General features: G+C 42.8%; 1 protein-coding gene across 1 annotated transcript in view; it reads right to left on the minus strand.

Annotated features, from left to right (window-relative positions):
• CACNA1G (calcium voltage-gated channel subunit alpha1 G) overlaps window positions 1-19104 on the minus strand; it is a 359907-nt gene that overhangs the window by 88153 nt on the left and 252650 nt on the right. The window contains exons 28-31 of the mRNA XM_069953244.1: window positions 16880-16950; window positions 5476-5554; window positions 5273-5394; window positions 113-451 (exon numbers count right to left, since the gene is read on the minus strand). Of these exons, the coding sequence (XP_069809345.1) occupies window positions 113-451; window positions 5273-5394; window positions 5476-5554; window positions 16880-16950 (611 nt within the window). The remainder of the gene's footprint in view (window positions 1-112; window positions 452-5272; window positions 5395-5475; window positions 5555-16879; window positions 16951-19104) is intronic.

Raw genomic sequence — 19104 nt, forward strand, 5'->3', positions numbered from 1 at the left:
ACAGCAGAGTCCTAATGGATCTTATAAAGAAAACATGCCATACATTATTTATTAACCACAACTTCATCTCAGTTCTGCCATTATTCCTACAGGAAATTGCATGCATTCTTACCATGGGATGGACTAATGACTGAGAGTCAACCTTATCTTTTACAGAATTTATGTATCCATAAGGACTATCCTGGGTGTAGCTGAGGTCTCTTCCAGCCCACAGAAAATTATCGTTATCTGGACTTTGAATGTTCTGAATTTGAAACTCCAATTCCATTTCAGCCTCAAGTTCAGCCTCTTCTTTAGCTTCTTTGTTGCTTTCTTCTAGGTGTTTCATGAGTACGGCAATCACCACATTGACTAAGACAAACTGTGCTGTCAGCACAAAGGAGACAAAGTAGATTGGAGAGATGACAGTGTTGTAGCAGGTAGATTCCTCATTGCAGTCACGCAGTGTGTCCTAAGGCCAGAAATTTTATTTATGTTATCTTTTACATTAGTATAATAAACAGGTTTTTCTATTTTGTGACTTATTTTAGCAATTGTCTACACTAACATTCTCTGACTGGAGATTGGAAATGTCTTGGAATGTATGGTTTTTACACCTAGAAAACTGAAAACTGTGTAGATCTACAGATACCTTACATGAAAATATAATACAATAACCATTAAATATTACTACTACTACTAATAATCATCATCATCGTCATCTAAAACATGTACTTCTGGTTATTTATTAACCAATCAAATTACAGTAAAAAGATAAAATAGAATAAAATGCAACCATATTTATAATCTAATAAAGTACTATGATCAAATGTAACTCAGTATGGTTTTATTTTACACTGACTGTATGAGTACTTTATGAGGGCTTATGTTTTACAGGACAAGTTATACTTTTTACTTGCACCTTTTATTATACCTTATTAGAGATGAGTGAGTAGTGAAATATTCAAAAGTTTGAAATACTTGACTATTTGATCGAATATCGAACCCCATTAAAGTCAATGAGAAAAAATGCTTGTTTCCTGGAAACCTAAATTCGACCACTTGGAGGTAACCAAGTCCATAATGACATCTTTAGAAAATGATGCCGATACCTCTGGAATGCAACTGGGAAATCAGGGAAGCAGTATTAACCTCTTATTTTCGTTTTTTCCTCCTCGTGTTTAAAAGGCCAAAGCACTTGTATTTTTTCCCCTACAGACCCACATGAGCACTTATTTTTTTGCACCACTAAATGCAAAAATTAAGTATGCCATTGCAAAGTAAAATTACTTTGCAATAGCAGACTTAATTTTTGCATAAAATACGCAGTGAAACCAGAAAAAAATTACATGTGCGGTAAAATTGAAAAAAAAAAAAAACGCAATTCTTTTTATTTTGTTTTGCTTTGTTTTTACGCCGTTCGCTCTATGGTAATGACATGTTATATATGTTCCTCGAGTTGATACGATTAAAACGATATGCAACTTGACCCTGCTGGATCAGGAACGTGATATTATTAGATTGTATTTAATAGTTTAGACAATTTCACACACAGCAATGCCAAATATGTATTTTTTTTTGAGAATAGGAAAGGGTTTGAATTTTGAATAAGGGGAGCTTAAAAAAATACTTTTAAAAGCTTTTAAACACTTTCAAGCCCCCTATCCATCCCCCCACCCCCTAAGGTGGTTTGTTAGCGGAGGTGGCCAGTCAGCTGTGTGGAGAAGAAAGCAGGATTGCAGCAGGCAGTTAGAGCAGTGTAAGGAGAGACTAACAGAGCGATTTAGGGACAGAGAGGATAAGATAGGAGGGCTGATTGTGGGTGATTTTTTCTGTAGCTTTTAACCAACTGTTCAGTTTACCAAGTAATTGGGTGCCTATAGGAATTCACTGGGACCAGAGAAGACAGTCCATATTATTCACTCACTGGGCACTTTAATGGGATTAGTGAATGGAGAGTGTGCCTTATGCTACGTTTACACGAAACGATTATCGGGCGGATTTTCGCGATAACGATTAAATTCGAACGATAATCGTACATGTAAACGAACGATTGAAAAATCTTTCATTTTGATCTTTTAACATGTTCATAAATTGTTGTTCACCGATCGCAAAAAATTCGCCGATCGTTCCGTGTAAACAGTCGTCGCGCGATAGTCCAGACGCCCGCCCCCCCTCGCACCCTTTCTGCGCCGGCTCGATCGCCACCCCCGCCGCCGCTCTGATCGACACCCCCGCCGCCGCTCCGATCGACACCCCCGCCGCCGCTCCGATCGACACCCCCGCCGCCACCGCTCTGATCGACACCCCCACCCGCCGCCGCTCCGATCGCCCCCCGCCGCCGCTCCGATCGCCCCCACCGCCACTCCGATCGCCCCCACTGCCGCGGCCAAGAGCATACATTACCTGCTCCGCGCAGCAGGTCTTCGAGATCCCCGGCTCCCCTCTTCAGCGCACTGATTGGCTGAAGAGATGAGCCGGGAATTTCAAACGGCTCCTCTTCAGCCAATCAGTGCTCCTCTTTAGCACTGATTGGCTGAAGGGGAGCCGTTTGAAATTCTCGGCTCATCTCTTCAGCCAATCAATGCAAGGTAGCACTGATTGGCTGAAGGGGAGCCGTTTGAAATTCCCGGCTCCCCTCTTCAGCCAATCAGTGCTGCCCCTGAAAAAGTATGGGTGAGGGTCTAGTGCTTACCCTCCTTATAACCGTGGATGAGAGCCTAGTGGTGACCCTCCATTTAATTGTGGTCGAAAGCCTGTATCATGGAAATTCAATATCATGGATCAATGCAGTGTAATATACTGACTTCTATGAGCAACAAGGGTATTGCTTTTATAAGTAACCTAGAGGGACTACAGAAGTATGTATAAAAAAATTATTTTAAAAATCAAATTAAAAAAAAAACATATTTGGTATTTTGGTGCTGTCGCATGTGAAATCTCCTTTTAAGACAAATAAATGAGGCAGCGAAGCAGAGTGAAGTCATTATTATGGGGGACTTTAACTACCCCAATAGAAACTGGATAGTAGAAACCTGCATCTTGAGAAAAGGATGCAGGTTTTTGGAAATATTAAAAGACAATTACCTTTCATAACTAATACAGGAACCAATAGGGGGGGAACTTCTGGACCCAATTTTAACCAATGGGCCAGACAGAATACACCTAGGTCACCTAGGTAATAGTGACCACTGCATAATAAGTTTTATTTATATAAGAGACTTAAAACTGAGAATGTTGGTCCCCTCAATAGTAATGGTGGAGGGGAATGAGGAAAAGGTCACTCTACTAAATACATTCTTCTCTACTGTATTCACAGAGGAAAATCCTTTAACACATGACATGACTAGGGGTGACACTGTATACACTCCAGCTGGGATTCCATGCGGCTGCACAAAAAACTTTTCGGCTGCAGACACTGTTAAGTGTGGCTATGAGTAATGGGTAATTGGGTAATTGGAATGCGGGTGTAAAATAAAGGTCATCCTTCCGGTACTGCAGTACCAGCCGGGATGAACTTCACAGAACAGCCGGTCACAGGACGGCCCCTGTCACAGCGTGTGAACCCGGTCTTAGACTGGACCTGGGGGAGGCTGTGGACATTTTGTATCTAGACTTTTCAAAGGCATTTAATACTATTCCCCATGTTAGGTTGGTCCATAAAATGATTATGCTGGGACTAGGGGAAAAGATATGCAAATGTGTAAGTAACTGGCTAAGTGATAGGAAACAGAAGGTGATCATTAATGAAACATACTCAGATTGGGTCTCAGTTACTAGTGGGGTACCGCAGGGGTCAGTAATGTGTCCAATTCTTTTTAATACATTTATTAATGACCTTGTAGAGGGGCTACAGAGAATCTCCATTTTTGCAGATGACACTAAACTAGGTAAAGTAATCACCACAGAAGAAGGATATTACAAAGAGATTTGGAGAAGCTGGAGGCTTAGGCAGATAAATGGCAAATGAAGTTTAAGGTGGATAAATGTAAGGTTATGCCTTTGGGCTGTGGAAATAATAAGTACAATTATGTGCTAAATAATAAAACACTGGGTAAAACTGCTTCGAAAAAAGACCTGGCAGTATTTGTGAACAGTAAACTGAAGTTTAGTGATCAGTGCCAGGAAGTGGCTGACAAAGCTAATAAAATAATGGGATGCATCAAAAGAGGCATAGATACTAAAGATGAGAACATAGTTTTGCCTCTTTATTAATCACTAGTCAGACCACATATGGAATACTGTGTACAGTTTTAGGCACCAGTATACAAAAATGACATGGCTGAACTGGAGTGGGTGCAGAGTAGGGTGACCAAAGTCATTAAGGGAATGGGTGGGTTACAATACCAAAACAGGTTGTCAAGATTGGGGCTATTTAGTTTAGAAAAAAAGGCGTCTTTGTGGCGATTTGATCACAATGTACAAATATATAAATGAAACGTACAGAGATCTTTCTGATGATCTTTCAACTCCTAGGTCTTTAACCAAGACAATGTGACATCTAGGAGAGAAGGTTTCACCATCAGCACAGACGTGGATTCTTTACTGTAAGAGCAGTGAGATTATGTAACTTTTATTTTGACTTTAATTTTCTCCCTGTGATGGGCAATTGTCCTCTGCCTTATAAGGGTTTTTGCCTTCCTCTGGGTCAGCACAGTAGGGTTTTGGTAGGTTTAACTTGATGGACTCTTGTTTGATTTCAATCTTATTCACTGTTATTAACTATGTATATGCCTGAATTAAAAATAATGTGATTGAACCAGCATGGTAAATGGCATAAAAAAAAAACAACAACAAAAAAAAGAAAAACGCCCCAAATATGTTGTTTTTGTCACATCACATTTAAGGTAAAATTGAATAAAAAGTGATCAACATGTCCTATCTTTACCAAAATGATAACATGTTTTTTAAACATAAAATATATACAAATTGGGTATCTCTGTAATCCTGAACAAAAAATACTGCTAACATCAATTTATCAGCACAAAAACAACTAAATTGCAGGGGTTTATATTCAATTTTACCGCACGAATATTCCTTTTTTTTAAACTTTTTTAGTATACTTTATGGCAAAATGAGTGTCATTACAAAGTAAAATTGGTACCACACAAAACAAGCCTCTATAGATCAAAAAATGTAAGTACTGTGGCTCTTAAAATGTGAGAAGGGAAAAAAAATGCTAAAATGAAAAATGTCCCAGTCCTTAAGGGGTTAAATAACACTTAGGTGGTTCCTAAATATATTGGTTGCCTTTATTTAGCTAAAATTTCACACAAATTAGCTGCCAATTTACCTTCATAATCCCATTCCAATTATCGCCGGTAGATACACGGAAGAGCGTTAAAAAGGCCATTCCAAAGTTTCTAAATGTGGCATGTCTCCCAAGACCTTCACATGGGTGAGATTCATTGCATTCTGGGAATAAATACCAGTAGCAGGTTAAAATTGTTTTCATTCCTCATTCATAATATATTTATAATTTTTCTGCACACTTACCCAAGTCACCAAACAGTTCAACTCCCAAGGCAGCAAAAATGAAAAATAGCAGCATGAAAAGAAGACCTAGATTACCCACCTGTAGAAAAAGGAAAGACACATGGATATCAATATATGACATGTTCCCTACAGCATCGACCTAGGATGCTACGTTTATTACAAATGTATTACACAACATTACAATATATATAGGTCAAACAATTCTATAGGTTTTACAGCCTAAAAAAGTATGTAGCATTACAACTCTGCAGGAAATCCAAAGGTTGAAGACCATCCTTAAAGGAGAAGTCCATTTTTATCTAGGAAGTGAAGCCTTGATGCAGTAGTAAGTGCAGGGATAAAAGCACTTGCACTATGTGTATTTCCCTTAATAAGTGTATGTTGGTGATTTGTATAACTTTTGGGGAACAATATAATACCTTAATAAAATTATTTGCAGAACTTCTCCTTAAAAAAAGCTTACCTTCCAGAGGTCACACTAATGTGTTCGCAAAGCCCCAATGGTAGCTATGGACACCAAAAGTCTCAGGCCTCTAGCCAGAACGGCTATGGAGGCCGGCGTGGAAGGGAGGAAGGAAAGAAACGGTCTTCTGCCCCTCTATATTCTTTATAAATTCGCTAATTGCCCCTATGCAAATAGTGGGCTTAAGAGCATTTGGGGCGTCGGCTGGGTCCGGGAGCACCAGTGTGTCCCAATCAGTCTGCCCCCATCTTTACCGCCCCCTCTCCATTCCAGTTCACCCAGCAAGCATCCCCCGTCCCGCCCAGTCCTCCTCCATCTGTACAGCCCCCTCCCCTCCAGTCCAGCTAGCACAGCCAGCATCCCCCCGTCCCGCTCAGCCCACCTTCTCCCAATGCCGGTGGTATGACAGCCGATCAGGACCCCAGGACAGTAGGGTGCTCATTGCCACAGTTTGCATCCCCACACTGCCCCAGGCTGAGCTGGTGGGACAGTGTGGGGGACGCTCTTCTGGCGCTTAAATGCCGATTAGGAGCCCAGGACAGTAGGCTGCTCACTGCTATAGTTTGCAAATAGCAAGAACGCGATTGGCGCTGGGAGCCTGAGCTGAGCTTTACCATCAAGCTCAACCCAGGCTCCTAGCGCTGATCACACTCCTGCCACTTGCAAACTGTGGCAGTGAGCACCCTACTGTCCTGGGGTCCTGATCGGCTGTCATACCACCGATATGGGAGAGGGTATGGCTGAGCGGGACGGGGGATGCTTGCTGGGTGAACTGGACTGGAGGGGAGGGGGCAGTACAGATGGGGGCGGACTGGGCGGGACACACTAGTGCTCCCGGACCCAGGCGATGCCCCGAAATGCTCTTAAGCCCCCTATTTGCATAGGGGCATTTAGCGAATTCATAAAGAATGGAGAGGGGCAGAAGAGCGTTTGTAACAGCAATCTGCTACTAAGGTAAAGGGCTTTTGTGGCATATCAGCGGGTTCTCTCAGCAGAACTGCTCATAGTGCCGCTTTAAATATCAAGTAGAGATGAGAGAATTGTTCATCTAAACGAAGCAAAGTGCTTCATTTAATTAGTGCTCTTCTCATCAAGTGGGCTGCCTGGCAGCACTCCTCCACTCCCTGCCACTCCACAATTGTGTTGTGGTTAACACTAACCCCCCCCATTATTACCCCAGCACCCACCACACCAGAGGTACTGGGAAGAGCTGGCTATCAGTAGTAATGGAGAGCCAAAATTGGTTCTCCTGGACTGGGTGGTTGCTGGTATTATTAGGCTGGTTACTAATAGGCTAAATAAATAATTTAGAAAAACAACTTAAAACAAAACCCCAGTATTTACATTAACAAGATATTACAACCCCTCATCACAAATCTCATGTCCCATATAACAGACACAATGGACCTGTTAGCAAAACTCGGTAGATCAAACAGTTAACCTGTGCAGAACCAATGTCGAAGCTCTATATTGCTCTATCGTACCTGAACATGGGCTAGGTGACACAAGACATTTCCCCAACACCAGAAGTGCTTATCTGGGCGATCATTACATCTTCATCAAGGAAATCCTGCAGATTATACTAACACACAACAATTTCCTCTACAACAGACGCTTTTACCACCACCTAAGGGGCACAGCCCTGTTCCTGGGCTAGTGGGATGTCTCTATCCTCTTCGCAGACTCATGCAAGAAATATCAGGAACACATCTTCTTCTGGGGGCGTTACATAAAGGATGTTCTCCTCATCTGGACTAGCACCCCTGTCATCTTCAAAGAATTTATGCTACCCTCAATCAGGGCCGTTTCTATAACCGGGCGGGCCGGGCCACCACCCAGACCCACGGCATCATCGGCATTCCCGCTCACCAATCCTGCCCACCCCCCTTCCCTGAGGGCGGTACAATGGACCCCCTCCCCCCGGCGGCGCCCCCTCCTCCTGGATCTCCCCCTTCCCTCCCACCTCTCCATCTGGATCTCACTCCTCATCTCCAGGGCCGCTTCTGCCATGTCAGGTGGCAGAATCTGTGGTCCTGGAGGTGGCGGCGTTATCTTCCCCCTCGCCGTAATGCTGGGCCCCATCTCAGCCAGTGTTCCCTTCAAGCTGCGCGGTGCGCGGCCACGCAGCTGAAGTTCCCTTTCTGCACTGCACACTGCTGCCGGCCGCCCGCTCAGCCGCTCAAAACTTTGAAAAGTAAGTGGCAATACTTAGTATGTACGCATTGCCACTCACTACAGTACCGGAGGAGGGGGGACGTTACTACTATATGGGGACAATGCAGGGGGACATTACTACTAAATGGGGCATTGCAGGGGGACATTAGTACTATATGGGGACAATGCAGGGGGACATTACTACTATATGGGGACAATGCAGGGGACATTACTACTATATGGGGACAATGCAGGGGGACATTACTACTATATGGGGTGAGTGCAGGGGGACATTACTACTATATGGGGCATTGCTGGGGGACATTACTACTATATGGGGTGAGTGCAGGGGGACATTACTACTATATGGGGTGAGTGCAGGGAGACATTACTACTATATGGAAACAATGCAGGGGGACATTACTACTACTATATGGGGTGAGTGCAGGGGCACATTACTACTATATGGGGTGAGTGCAGGGAGACATTACTACTATATGGAAACAATGCAAGGGGACATTACTACTATATGGGGAAAATGCTGGGGGACATTACTACTATATGGGGACAATGCAGGGGGACATTATTACTATATGGGGACAATGCAGGGGGACATTACTACTATATGGGAACAATGCAGGGGGACATTACTACTATATGGGAACAATGCAGGGGGACACAATTACTATATGAGGACAATGCAGAGGGACATTATTACTATATAGGAAGTGCAGGGGGACATATGGAGGGAGTGCAGGGGGGGCATTACTACTATATGGGGTGAGTGCAGGGTGACATTATTACTATATAAGGGCACAGCATACAAGTAACTCATACCTACTGACTTTACTGCACCAAACAGCACAATTATTACATTTTGAGACCCTATAAGTGGAAAAAGGGAAGAAAGTTGCTGAAAAAGTGCAAAGCCTGAGATGTTTGTCTGGCAGGTTCTGAAGAGATGAATTCTAACTGCAAGAAATCATCATGAAGGCCTGGGCCAGAAGGAGAGGAAAAGGAAAGTGACGCCTCAGATCAAGGAAGACGTCACCTGTGAGTCACTGAATGATGTTTTTCTATTCAGGAGAACATTATTTGTAACGGGGGGGCGGAACTGCTCTATTCCGTAATACACACACTGCTTCTTCCTATGAACCCAAATCTTGATAATAGCCCCCTTCCTTCCCCAGGACTGAAGGTCCGGGGAGGGGGGTGGGGGGGTGGCGCTTTTATCAAGAGTCGCCCTGTTGCCAAAAAGACCTAGAAACTGCCCTGCCTTCAATGAAAATGCCTAAAGTTTATCTCAGAAATCAATAGCTCCAAAATCTGCTTTTTGGATATCATCATAGAACTACAGCAACCAACTGCTGGTAACAGTCTGCTAAAATGAGTCATCATCCCTGGAGCTTCCGAAGGGACAGTAGCTCAAGATCCATAGGAACTGCACCACAGAGGAGACCTTCAAACAGGAGGCATATCTCCTCCGCCAGAGGTTCCGAGACAGGGGCTATCTGAACAAAGTACTAAAGAAGGCTTACAAATTTGCCAGAAACAAGCCCTGCCAGGAGCTCCTGATACCCAAAAGTAAAGAGAACACAGGAACTAAGGCGGAAGCCAGGATCATCGGAACTTACGACAATGCGACCCCACAAGTTCTACGCATCATTGAAAAATATTGGTGCATCTTACAAACATATGATACCACAGCAAGCTTGGTCCCTCCCAGAGCTCTAATCAAATACAGAAGAAGACATAACCTATGGGATCAATTAACAAACAGCCATTACATCCCTCCAGTGACACAATAAAGCACCTGGCTTAATACCCACATCACAGGTACCTACATCCAAACAATCCAAACTTTCAAAATCATTAAATGTCCTTAAATCCGACATCAGGGTAGGAGACATTGACAACCTGCTGCTCCGTAAAAACACTCAAACCCTCTGGCTTCAACGTCCAATTGCTATATCTCTTAAGACATTATGTCTATACTTAGCCCAAACACTAGCCTTCCTAATTGTACATATCTCCCCATTATGTTTCCTACCACACCTTCATCTCTATCCCTCATATATATTATTGACACATATCATATTTTCAAAAGTTTTCTATTTCTCCACCAGAGGTCATTAGAACACCTAACACAAAACATAGCACTTACATGATGAGCAGCAACCTTCATATTTAATTTTTTATTTTTGTTTGGAAGCTAGCCTTACAGATATATCATTAACCACAACCAACTGACTGTCCTTCAAATCTTTTTATTTTTGCCAGAACTGCAAACCAAAGTTATGAGCATTAGAAGGTAGGGCCACCTAAACATGCCAGGTGACATCACATCGCTCCCACCGCCACACCTCCGCATTCCCCTGGCCGCAAGGAGCATACTAGACATGTGCACCAGGTGACGCTCCTGCCGCCATTTTTCTGGACTTTTCTGGCATCAATGGTGTACCAGACAGGCGAACTTCACAGGCCATCCCCTGGAGCTGCCCTTGCACAACAGCAACGTCGCCTCCAACCTTTTAAAGGTGCCTCAGGTTCCCAGTGAGAAGACCCATACCTGCGCTGTCCCTGGACGTCACTGAACGCTGCATAACCCTTATCCTAATATCTAGTAAGCACTCCTAGAACTAATTATTGTTATCTATCTAAATGGCCTGACCTATACCTGAATGCCATTACTCTCCACAGTCTATAAAATATATCAAGAATACACCTGACTGCAGCATCATACCACAGCCTCTTCTTGCATCATCAATAGAAGGTATTACTTTAAGAGATACTAATGCTGATCCAAGGTGCCCAAGGTGCATCTCATCCAATCCACACTAAATTTCATTCCTAGCACATAGCCAAAAAAATCGCCCCCATGTCTTACAATGGAGTGCAAAAGATGTTTTTTCTCTGTCCCTTTAAGAGGTAGGAGTTAAACCTTAACTGTTCTTAGTTTCATTCCTAGCACCTTGGGGCAAAAACGTCTTTTTACACAGCTTAGAAGAGATCTCTGCATTTCTATAGGAAATAAATGGTATCTCCATTCACTAGCGTCGGGTGCATATATGAGGACGGTTTTCTCGACTAGCTTAACCCCTTAGCGACCCATGACGTACCTGGTACGTCATGTTGCCGCGGGGGGTGTTGAGAGCGGGGTCCCGCAATCTGCAGCTGGGCAGTGCCTCTATTAGCCTGCGCGGGTCCCGATGCCGCGCCGACTAATTAAGCACTTCAATACAGCTGTCAAACCTGACAGCTGCATTGAAGGGCTTCAGACCTCACTTCCCTGGTGTCTAGTGGGACGGATCTCCCCCCCGCGATGCGATCGCGGGGGGGGGGGGGGGGGAGATCCTTTCTTCTGCCCATGCCGGGCCTCAGCGTCGCAGTGACGCTGATCCCGGCTCGGCAATAGATTGTTGTGGCCTGCAGTAGGCCAAAGCAATCTATGACCGATGTAATCGATCTTTGCAGTGTGTATACACAGCATTGATCTCTATGAGAGATCAGTGCTGTGTAAATACAAGTCCCCCAGGGGGACTTCTAGTTTATGTAAAAGAAAAAAGTAAAAAAGTGTTTTTATTGATAAAAAATACCCTCCCCTAATAAAAGTCCAAATCACCCCCCTTTCCCATTTTATAAATATAAATTAATAAATAAGTGCAAAATTGCGCATTTTTGGTCGCATCAAATCCTGAAAAAATGTAATAAAAAGCGATCAAAAAGTCTTATATGCGCAATCAAGGTACCGATAGAAAGAACTCATCATGGCGCAAAAAATGACACCCCACACAGCCCCATAGACCAAAGGATAAAAGCGCTATAAGCCTGGGAATAGAGCGATTTTAAGGAACATATATTTGTTAACAATGGTTTGAATTTTTTAAAAGCCATCACATAATATAAAAGTTATACATGTTACATCATTGTAATCGTAACAAGTTGAGGAACATGCATAATAAGTCAGTTTTACCATAGGGCGAACGGCGTAAATGCAAAACTCCCCGAAATCAAAACAAATTCATTTTTTTTTCAATTTGACAGCGCAAATGATTTTTTTTCCAGTTTTGCAGCATATTTTATGTAAAAATAATGCCTGTCATTGCAAAGTACAATTGGTTTCGCAAAAAATAAGTGCTCATATAAAAAATGCAAGCGCTATGGACATAAAATGGAAAAAGCTAAAGTGCAAAAATGAAGATTGGCTTTGACCTTAAGGGGTTAATCTGCCTGCTCACCCTTCAACCAAATTAGTTCACCGATCTTACTAGCATCTTTGTTTTTCTTAGATATTTTAACTGTGAATCTTCTTCCGTCCACTATTCCCTGATGAACCCATAGGAAACACGTCAGAAGAATGTGGAATAAAAATTCTGTTCAACAAAAAAAACTTTATGACATTGACTGGTACTCTACAGGACATCTAATTTCATCAAGTGCAGTAGTACCTTTGTTTAAGAGTAACTTGGATTAAGAGCATTTTGGAAGAAAAGCTCACATTTCTTCAAAATTGTGACTTGGTTTAGGAGCATTGCTTTGGTTTAAGAGCTCCTTGTACTGGGTGGGAGGGTGAGTGGGGGGGGGGGCATTGTGTGCACAACAGGTCTACAGTACCCTGTACTCTGATCCAGGAAGTCTCCCTCACCTTCCAAATTATAGCATCCACTTCAGGCTGGGGCTTGCATCAGAGGAAGGACTGTGGAGGTAATCTCTCCATAGCTGTAACCCCTCTCTCCCTGGACAGAGAGTGCTACATTTATGTGCCCACATCTGCCCTGCTCATTTCTTCATACTCCCTGCAGTCTCCATCAAACCTTGTGTTTCCCATCCTCTCCATTCCTGCTATAATGTGCCTGCACTTACACTCAGGAATTTACACTGCTGTATAGAGAGATTTCTGTCATTGTACTTCTGCACAGCTCTGTGATTCTCACCTCCTGATTGGTCCATGCTGATTGGTCCATGCTGAATGAATTGGTCTGATGCCAATTTTGACGCTCCAGGACTACTGGCACTTGGCTCTTCCCAGTACCCTTCGTGTGGTGGGTACTAAGGTAATAATGGGGGGGGGGGGGAGGAGGAGGGTTAGTGTTAGCCATTTTATACTGACTAACATTAGGTCCCAGCTTAGTAATGGATTCTGTCTATCAGACGGCTTCCACTAGTAAGCCTTAAGGGTTAAGTGAAGATGCATTGTATTCCCCTTAACCTTTTGGGTGCCTTACCAAACAATGTGGCCTTCAGGGGGTTAACGATTTTGCATACACACTTAACCCCTTGGGGGCTAGACTGATTTTACACTGCACCCATACCAGCAAGAAAGGGAGTTAAGTGACCCCCCTACCTTGCGGGGATGGGTGCAGTGCAGGTGGGCAGAGTAATATCGAATAACTACTCGATCGAGTAGTGCTTGCTCATGTCTAGTCAACAAAGACAGAGGCTCTATTCTAGTTCTCTCTACCTCTGATACCGAACCTCTTTCTATCTCTATAGGATATCATTGTACTGTGTATATATATATATAGGTTGGGCCATAAGTATGGATACACAATGATAAAATGGAAGTGAATGCCAATATCACCCTACAGTTTGTGGTATATTAGTACATGGGAGGGGGAAAACATTTGAGGCTGGGTGACGCCCATGGCGGCCATCTGCAACTTATCTTTTTTCAATGGAAAGAGGGCTGTATGACACATCAAACACAGAGAATTTTACAAGAAAAACAATGGTGTGCTAATTTTTAATGTAGCTTTACTCATCGAGCTACTGACACGTTTCATATTGTTACAGCCATTGACATGTCACAGAGGGTAAAAAATTTCACTTTTACAAGGGGTTAAGAGAAAACAAACTAATTCTGTAGAGCAACTCTCCCTGAACACATAAATACCCCACATGTGGACATAAAGTGCCTTGAGGGCACAAGACAAGCTGCCAAAGGAAAAGACACCATCTGGCTTTTAGAGGCTGGATTTGGCTTGAATGAATTTCATGGGCCACATTTAGAAAGCTCCAGAGTTGCCAAGACAGTGTAAACTCACCAAAAGTGACCCTATTCTGGAAACTATACTCCACAAGAAATGTAACAAGAGGTGCAGTGAGCATGTGGGCCACATAGGTGACTGGCACATATGTTGAAGAATGTGACGTGAAAAATAAAAATGTTATTTTTACACTAAAACATTGGTCTAGCCTTGACAAGGGGTTAAAAAAGAAAAAAAAATACTAAGTTTGTTAAAGCACTCCCCCCCCCCCCGAGTACCGAAATACCCCACATGTGAACATAAAATACCATGTGGCGCATGGCAAGACTCCGGAGGAATGGAGGGCCAAATGGCTTTTGGCTGGAATGAGGCTTGTGGTTAAGTCAGGTAGTGCAACTTGGCTACATATGGGAAATTTCTATAAACTGCAGAAATAGGGCAATAAATATAGTGGTGCAATCTCTCTGTTAGGGTGCATTCACACCTACAGGATCTGCAGCAGATCTGCAGCAGATTTGATGCTGTGTTCAGTTATTTAAATGAAATCTGCTGCAGAAAATCAGCTGCAGATCCTGTAGGTGTGAACGCACCATTAATAGGTTTTCTTTTATGAAAGATATTTTATGACAATTGAATTTCTTCAAAGAAAATCGAGATTTTTAATTTACTCACATACTTCGCTTTTATTTCTGTGATTCACCTAAAAGGTTAAGAAAAACTTTCTGGATATGATAATGAACAGTTCTTGGGTGCAGTTTTTGAAATAGGGTGACTTGTGGGACTTCTTTACATACAGTTCCCCCAAATACACTTGGGAAAACTGATCTAGTCTCTAGAAAGAAAATCTGATTTTTGATTTTGAAATTGCTTTCTATTGTCTTAAAAAATTCAAAGCAATTTTAACAAATGCTGTCAACATAAAGTATTGCTTAAATTATGTAACATATAATTTATGTGGCATAACTATTTCCCTGACAAGCAGAAATATAAAAAAAATGTAATTTTCCCATATTTTCATATAATTTTATGGGCTTTCATAAAGATACACTATAAGGCTATGTTTACACGGGTAAGAGACCGCCCGTTCCGTGATCGGTACTTAAGTGATATTTCCGGTTGCAGTGTTCTGATGCAGGCGCATTAGCACGCGCCCGCATCAGAACCTCCCAAAGCACACAAAGAAGCAAGCTGCTGGAGCCGCTTGCTTCATTGTGTGAACTGACAGGGTTTCCTATGGCCGCAATTCATTGAATTGTGGCCGCAGAAAACTGACATGTCAGTTATTTACGGCGCCGCACGGGATCCCGGCCGGAGCGTATACGATGTGCATATGTAGGCAATGTTCAACACTGCAAAAGGTACGGCCATTGTTGCCAATGGCAACAACGGCCATACTTTTACTTAGTGTGAACATAGCCTAAGTATTGAATTAAATTTATCAGTATTATAAAGTAGAATGTCTTGTAAAAATAATCTCAGAATCACCAGGATAGGTAAAAGCATCCTGTTAATAGAAGTATTCTGCTCAAACCTACTTTTTTATATGTTGCTGCCCATGATGAGACTATAAATTCCTGCCATGCTTGTTATTTTGTATTCAGTCTTTCTCCCACTTCTCAGATGCTGCTTTCTGCTGAAAATACAAATCTCTTCTCTCCGGCTCACCCTCCTCTCCCCTCCGCTCTCTTCTGAGACAGCTTGTTTAAACAAATCCCTGACTTGCTTTATCTGCAACATTGTATCTTCTTTGTAATGCTGGGAGGGTTAATCTGAGGTCAAGTTGCTCATGATCTCAATGTGTTTATCCCTCACAGCATTATAAAAAAGCTCCAAAGTTGCAGATAAAGCCTGCCAGGAATCTATTTACATCAGCTGTCTCAGAAGGGAGGAGAAGACAGATAGAAAGCCTCAAATTGATTTTTTTTTATTTTCAGTAAAAAGCAGCAGCTGAGAACTGGCAAACTAAATAGATAATAACAAGTATGGAATGAATTGTTTGTCTCACCATGGGCAGCAACATATCAAAAGTTACATTTGAGTGGAATACCCCTTTAAGGCCATTTTAAGTTCTGTCCTTAAGGGTTTAAATTCATCATTGTCAGCCGTATATATCCTGTGGCAACATGCATGACACCGATGATTAGCTTGTTGGTCAGCAGATTTCTGTCCCTTTTACACAGAAAAATTATCAGGAACAGATCAGTCCAATAACTAAATCTACATAAAAGGGAACCTGTAACCCCCCGTATCGGGCCCCCCGTATAAGAGCCCGGCCAACCCCCCAGTGCAGACACATATACGTACCGTTTCCGAGAATTCCTGGTCCTGGAGCCTGTCCCACCAGCGAGATATCCCGATCTGAAGCCGTGCGTGCGCTCACTAGAGATGAGCGAACTGTTCAGGCTTTTGGTCCGAAAGCAGTTCGCTCTCTCGTCATGCCTGTGATCCCGGCCGCATAGTTGCGTTCCCGGGAATATGTGGCCAGGATATTCCAGGGAATCGATGTTGAAATCCCTGGAATAACCTGGTTGCATATTCGCGGGATCGCAACTATGCGGCCGGGATCACAGGCATGACAAGAGAGCGCCGATGCCGTCGGACCAAAAGTCAGACGTCCGCTCATCTTTAGCGCTCACCAGAGATGAGTCCCATAGAGAATGACAGCTCCAGACTTTTTGAAAGCCGTAAGTATATGGGTCTGCACCGGGGGTCGGCCCGGGCTATGTTCCGGCACGGGGGGTGACAGGTCTCCTTTAAAGGATATATCAAGTGTGTGTAACATGTCTTTATTTTTCTGTACCTGAGGAAGGGCTTGTAGAACTGTATCCAGCAAAGCCCTCATCCCAACAGCCATCTTCAGTAACTTCAGAACTGGAAAATAATGGCAAAATAATTAAAAATTAAACAATAAAAAAAAAAAAATCTGAGTATTCCATATGAAATAACAATTCTAGAGCACCTTTTCTCATCACTTTGTGTTTGTGGCCCGTATACAGTGGGGAAAAAAAAGTATTTAGTCAGTCCCCAATAGTGCAAGTTCCACCACTTAAAAAGATGAGAGAGGCCTGTAATTGACACCATATGTAGACCTCAACTATGGGAGACAAAATGAGAAAACAAATCCAGAAAATCACATTTTACAAAAACACATCTTACAAAATCGATTTTGTAAGAATTTATTTGCAAATTATGGTGGAAAATAAGTTTTTGGTTAGTAACAAAATTTCATCTCAATACTTTGTTATATATCCTTTGTTGGCAATGACAGAGGTCAAATGTTTTCTGTAAGTTTTCACAAGGTTGGCACACACTGTTGTTGGTATGTTGGCCCATTCCTCCATGCAGATCTCCTCTAGAGTAGTGATGTTTTGGGGCTCTCGCTTGGCAACACGGACTTTCAACTCCCTCCAAAGATTTTCTATAGGGTTGAGATCTTGAGACTGGCTAGGCCACTCCAGGACCTTGAAATGCTTCTTACAAAGCCACTCCTTTGTTGCCCTGGCGGTGTGCTTTGGATCATTGTCATGTTGAAAGACCCAGCCACGTTTCATCTTCAATGCCCTTGCTGATGGAAGGAGGTTTGCACTCAAAATCTAACGATACATTGCCCCATTCATTTTTTTCATGTACCCGGATCAGTCATCCTGGCCCCTTTGCAGAGAAAAAGCCCCAAAGCATGATGTTTCCACCCCCATGCTTTACAGTAGGTATAGTGTTTGATGGATGCAACTCAGTATTCTTTTTCCTCCAAACACGACAAGTTGTGTTTCTACCAAACAGTTCCACTTTGCTTTCATCAGACCATAGGACATTCTCCAAATACTCTTCTACTCTTCTGGATCATCCAAATGCTCTCTAGCAAACTTCAGACGGGCCCGGACATGTACTGGCTTAAGCAGTGGGACACGTCTGGCACTGCAGGATCTGAGTCCCTGGCGGCGTAGTGTGTTACTGATGGTAGACTTTGTTACATTGGTCCCAGCTCTCTGCAGTTCATTCACTAGGTCCCCCCGCGTGGTTCTGGGATTTTTGCTCACCGTTCTTGTGATCATTTTGACCCCACAGGGTGAGATTTTGCGTGGAGCCCCAGATCGAGGGAGATTATCAGTGGTCTTGTATGTCTCCCATTTTCTAATTATTGCTCCCACAGTTGATTTCTTCACTCCGAGCTGGTTGCTTATTGCAGATTCAGTCTTCCCAGACTGGTGCAGGGCTACAATTTTGTTTCTGGTGTCCATTGACAGCTCTTTGGTCTTCACCATAGTGGTGTTTGGAGTCTGACTGTTTGAGGGTGTGCACAGGTGTCTTCTTATACTGATAACAAGTTTAAACAGGTGCCATTACTACAGGTAATGAGTGGAGGAAAGAGGGGACTCTTAAAGAAGAAGTTACAGGTCTGTGAGAGCCAGAAATGTTGATTGTTTGTAGGTGACCAAATACTTATTTTCCACCATAATTTGCAAATAAATTCTTACAAAATCAGACAATGTGATTTTCAGGATTTGTTTTCTCATTTTGTCTCTCATAGTTGAGGTCTACCTATGATGTAAATTACAGACTCCTCTCATCTTTTTAGGTGGGAGAACTTGCACTATTGGTGACTGACTAAATACTTTTTCCCCCACTGTATATACTTTATATATGTAAATGAATAGGGCTAGAGTGTATTGGGACACACAAAAACACATCATACATTTCTAGAAGATATAAAAGAAATGAAATGAAAGGAAGCCCTTAAACAGGTACCTAAAAAAGTATATACTTAGGGTACAAACCCACTTGCCGGATCCACAAGCTTCGGCGGAGCAAGCTTGGAACGGGGACCCGGTAATGTATAATGTCTGGCGGCCAGGGGGTTAATGGGGTGGGCTGCAGACAAAATCTTCCATTGAAAATAATAGGGGCCGGATCCGCAGCGAGTCTCGCTGCAAATACGCAGCAAGGGGACTCACTGAGTCGGCAAGTGGGTTTGTACCCTTATAAAGAAGTATCTGGTCTATTTTAATAAATTATTACTTACCAATA

This window comes from Dendropsophus ebraccatus, chromosome 14, assembly GCF_027789765.1.
Source record: "Dendropsophus ebraccatus isolate aDenEbr1 chromosome 14, aDenEbr1.pat, whole genome shotgun sequence".
Lineage (NCBI taxonomy): Eukaryota > Metazoa > Chordata > Amphibia > Anura > Hylidae > Dendropsophus > Dendropsophus ebraccatus.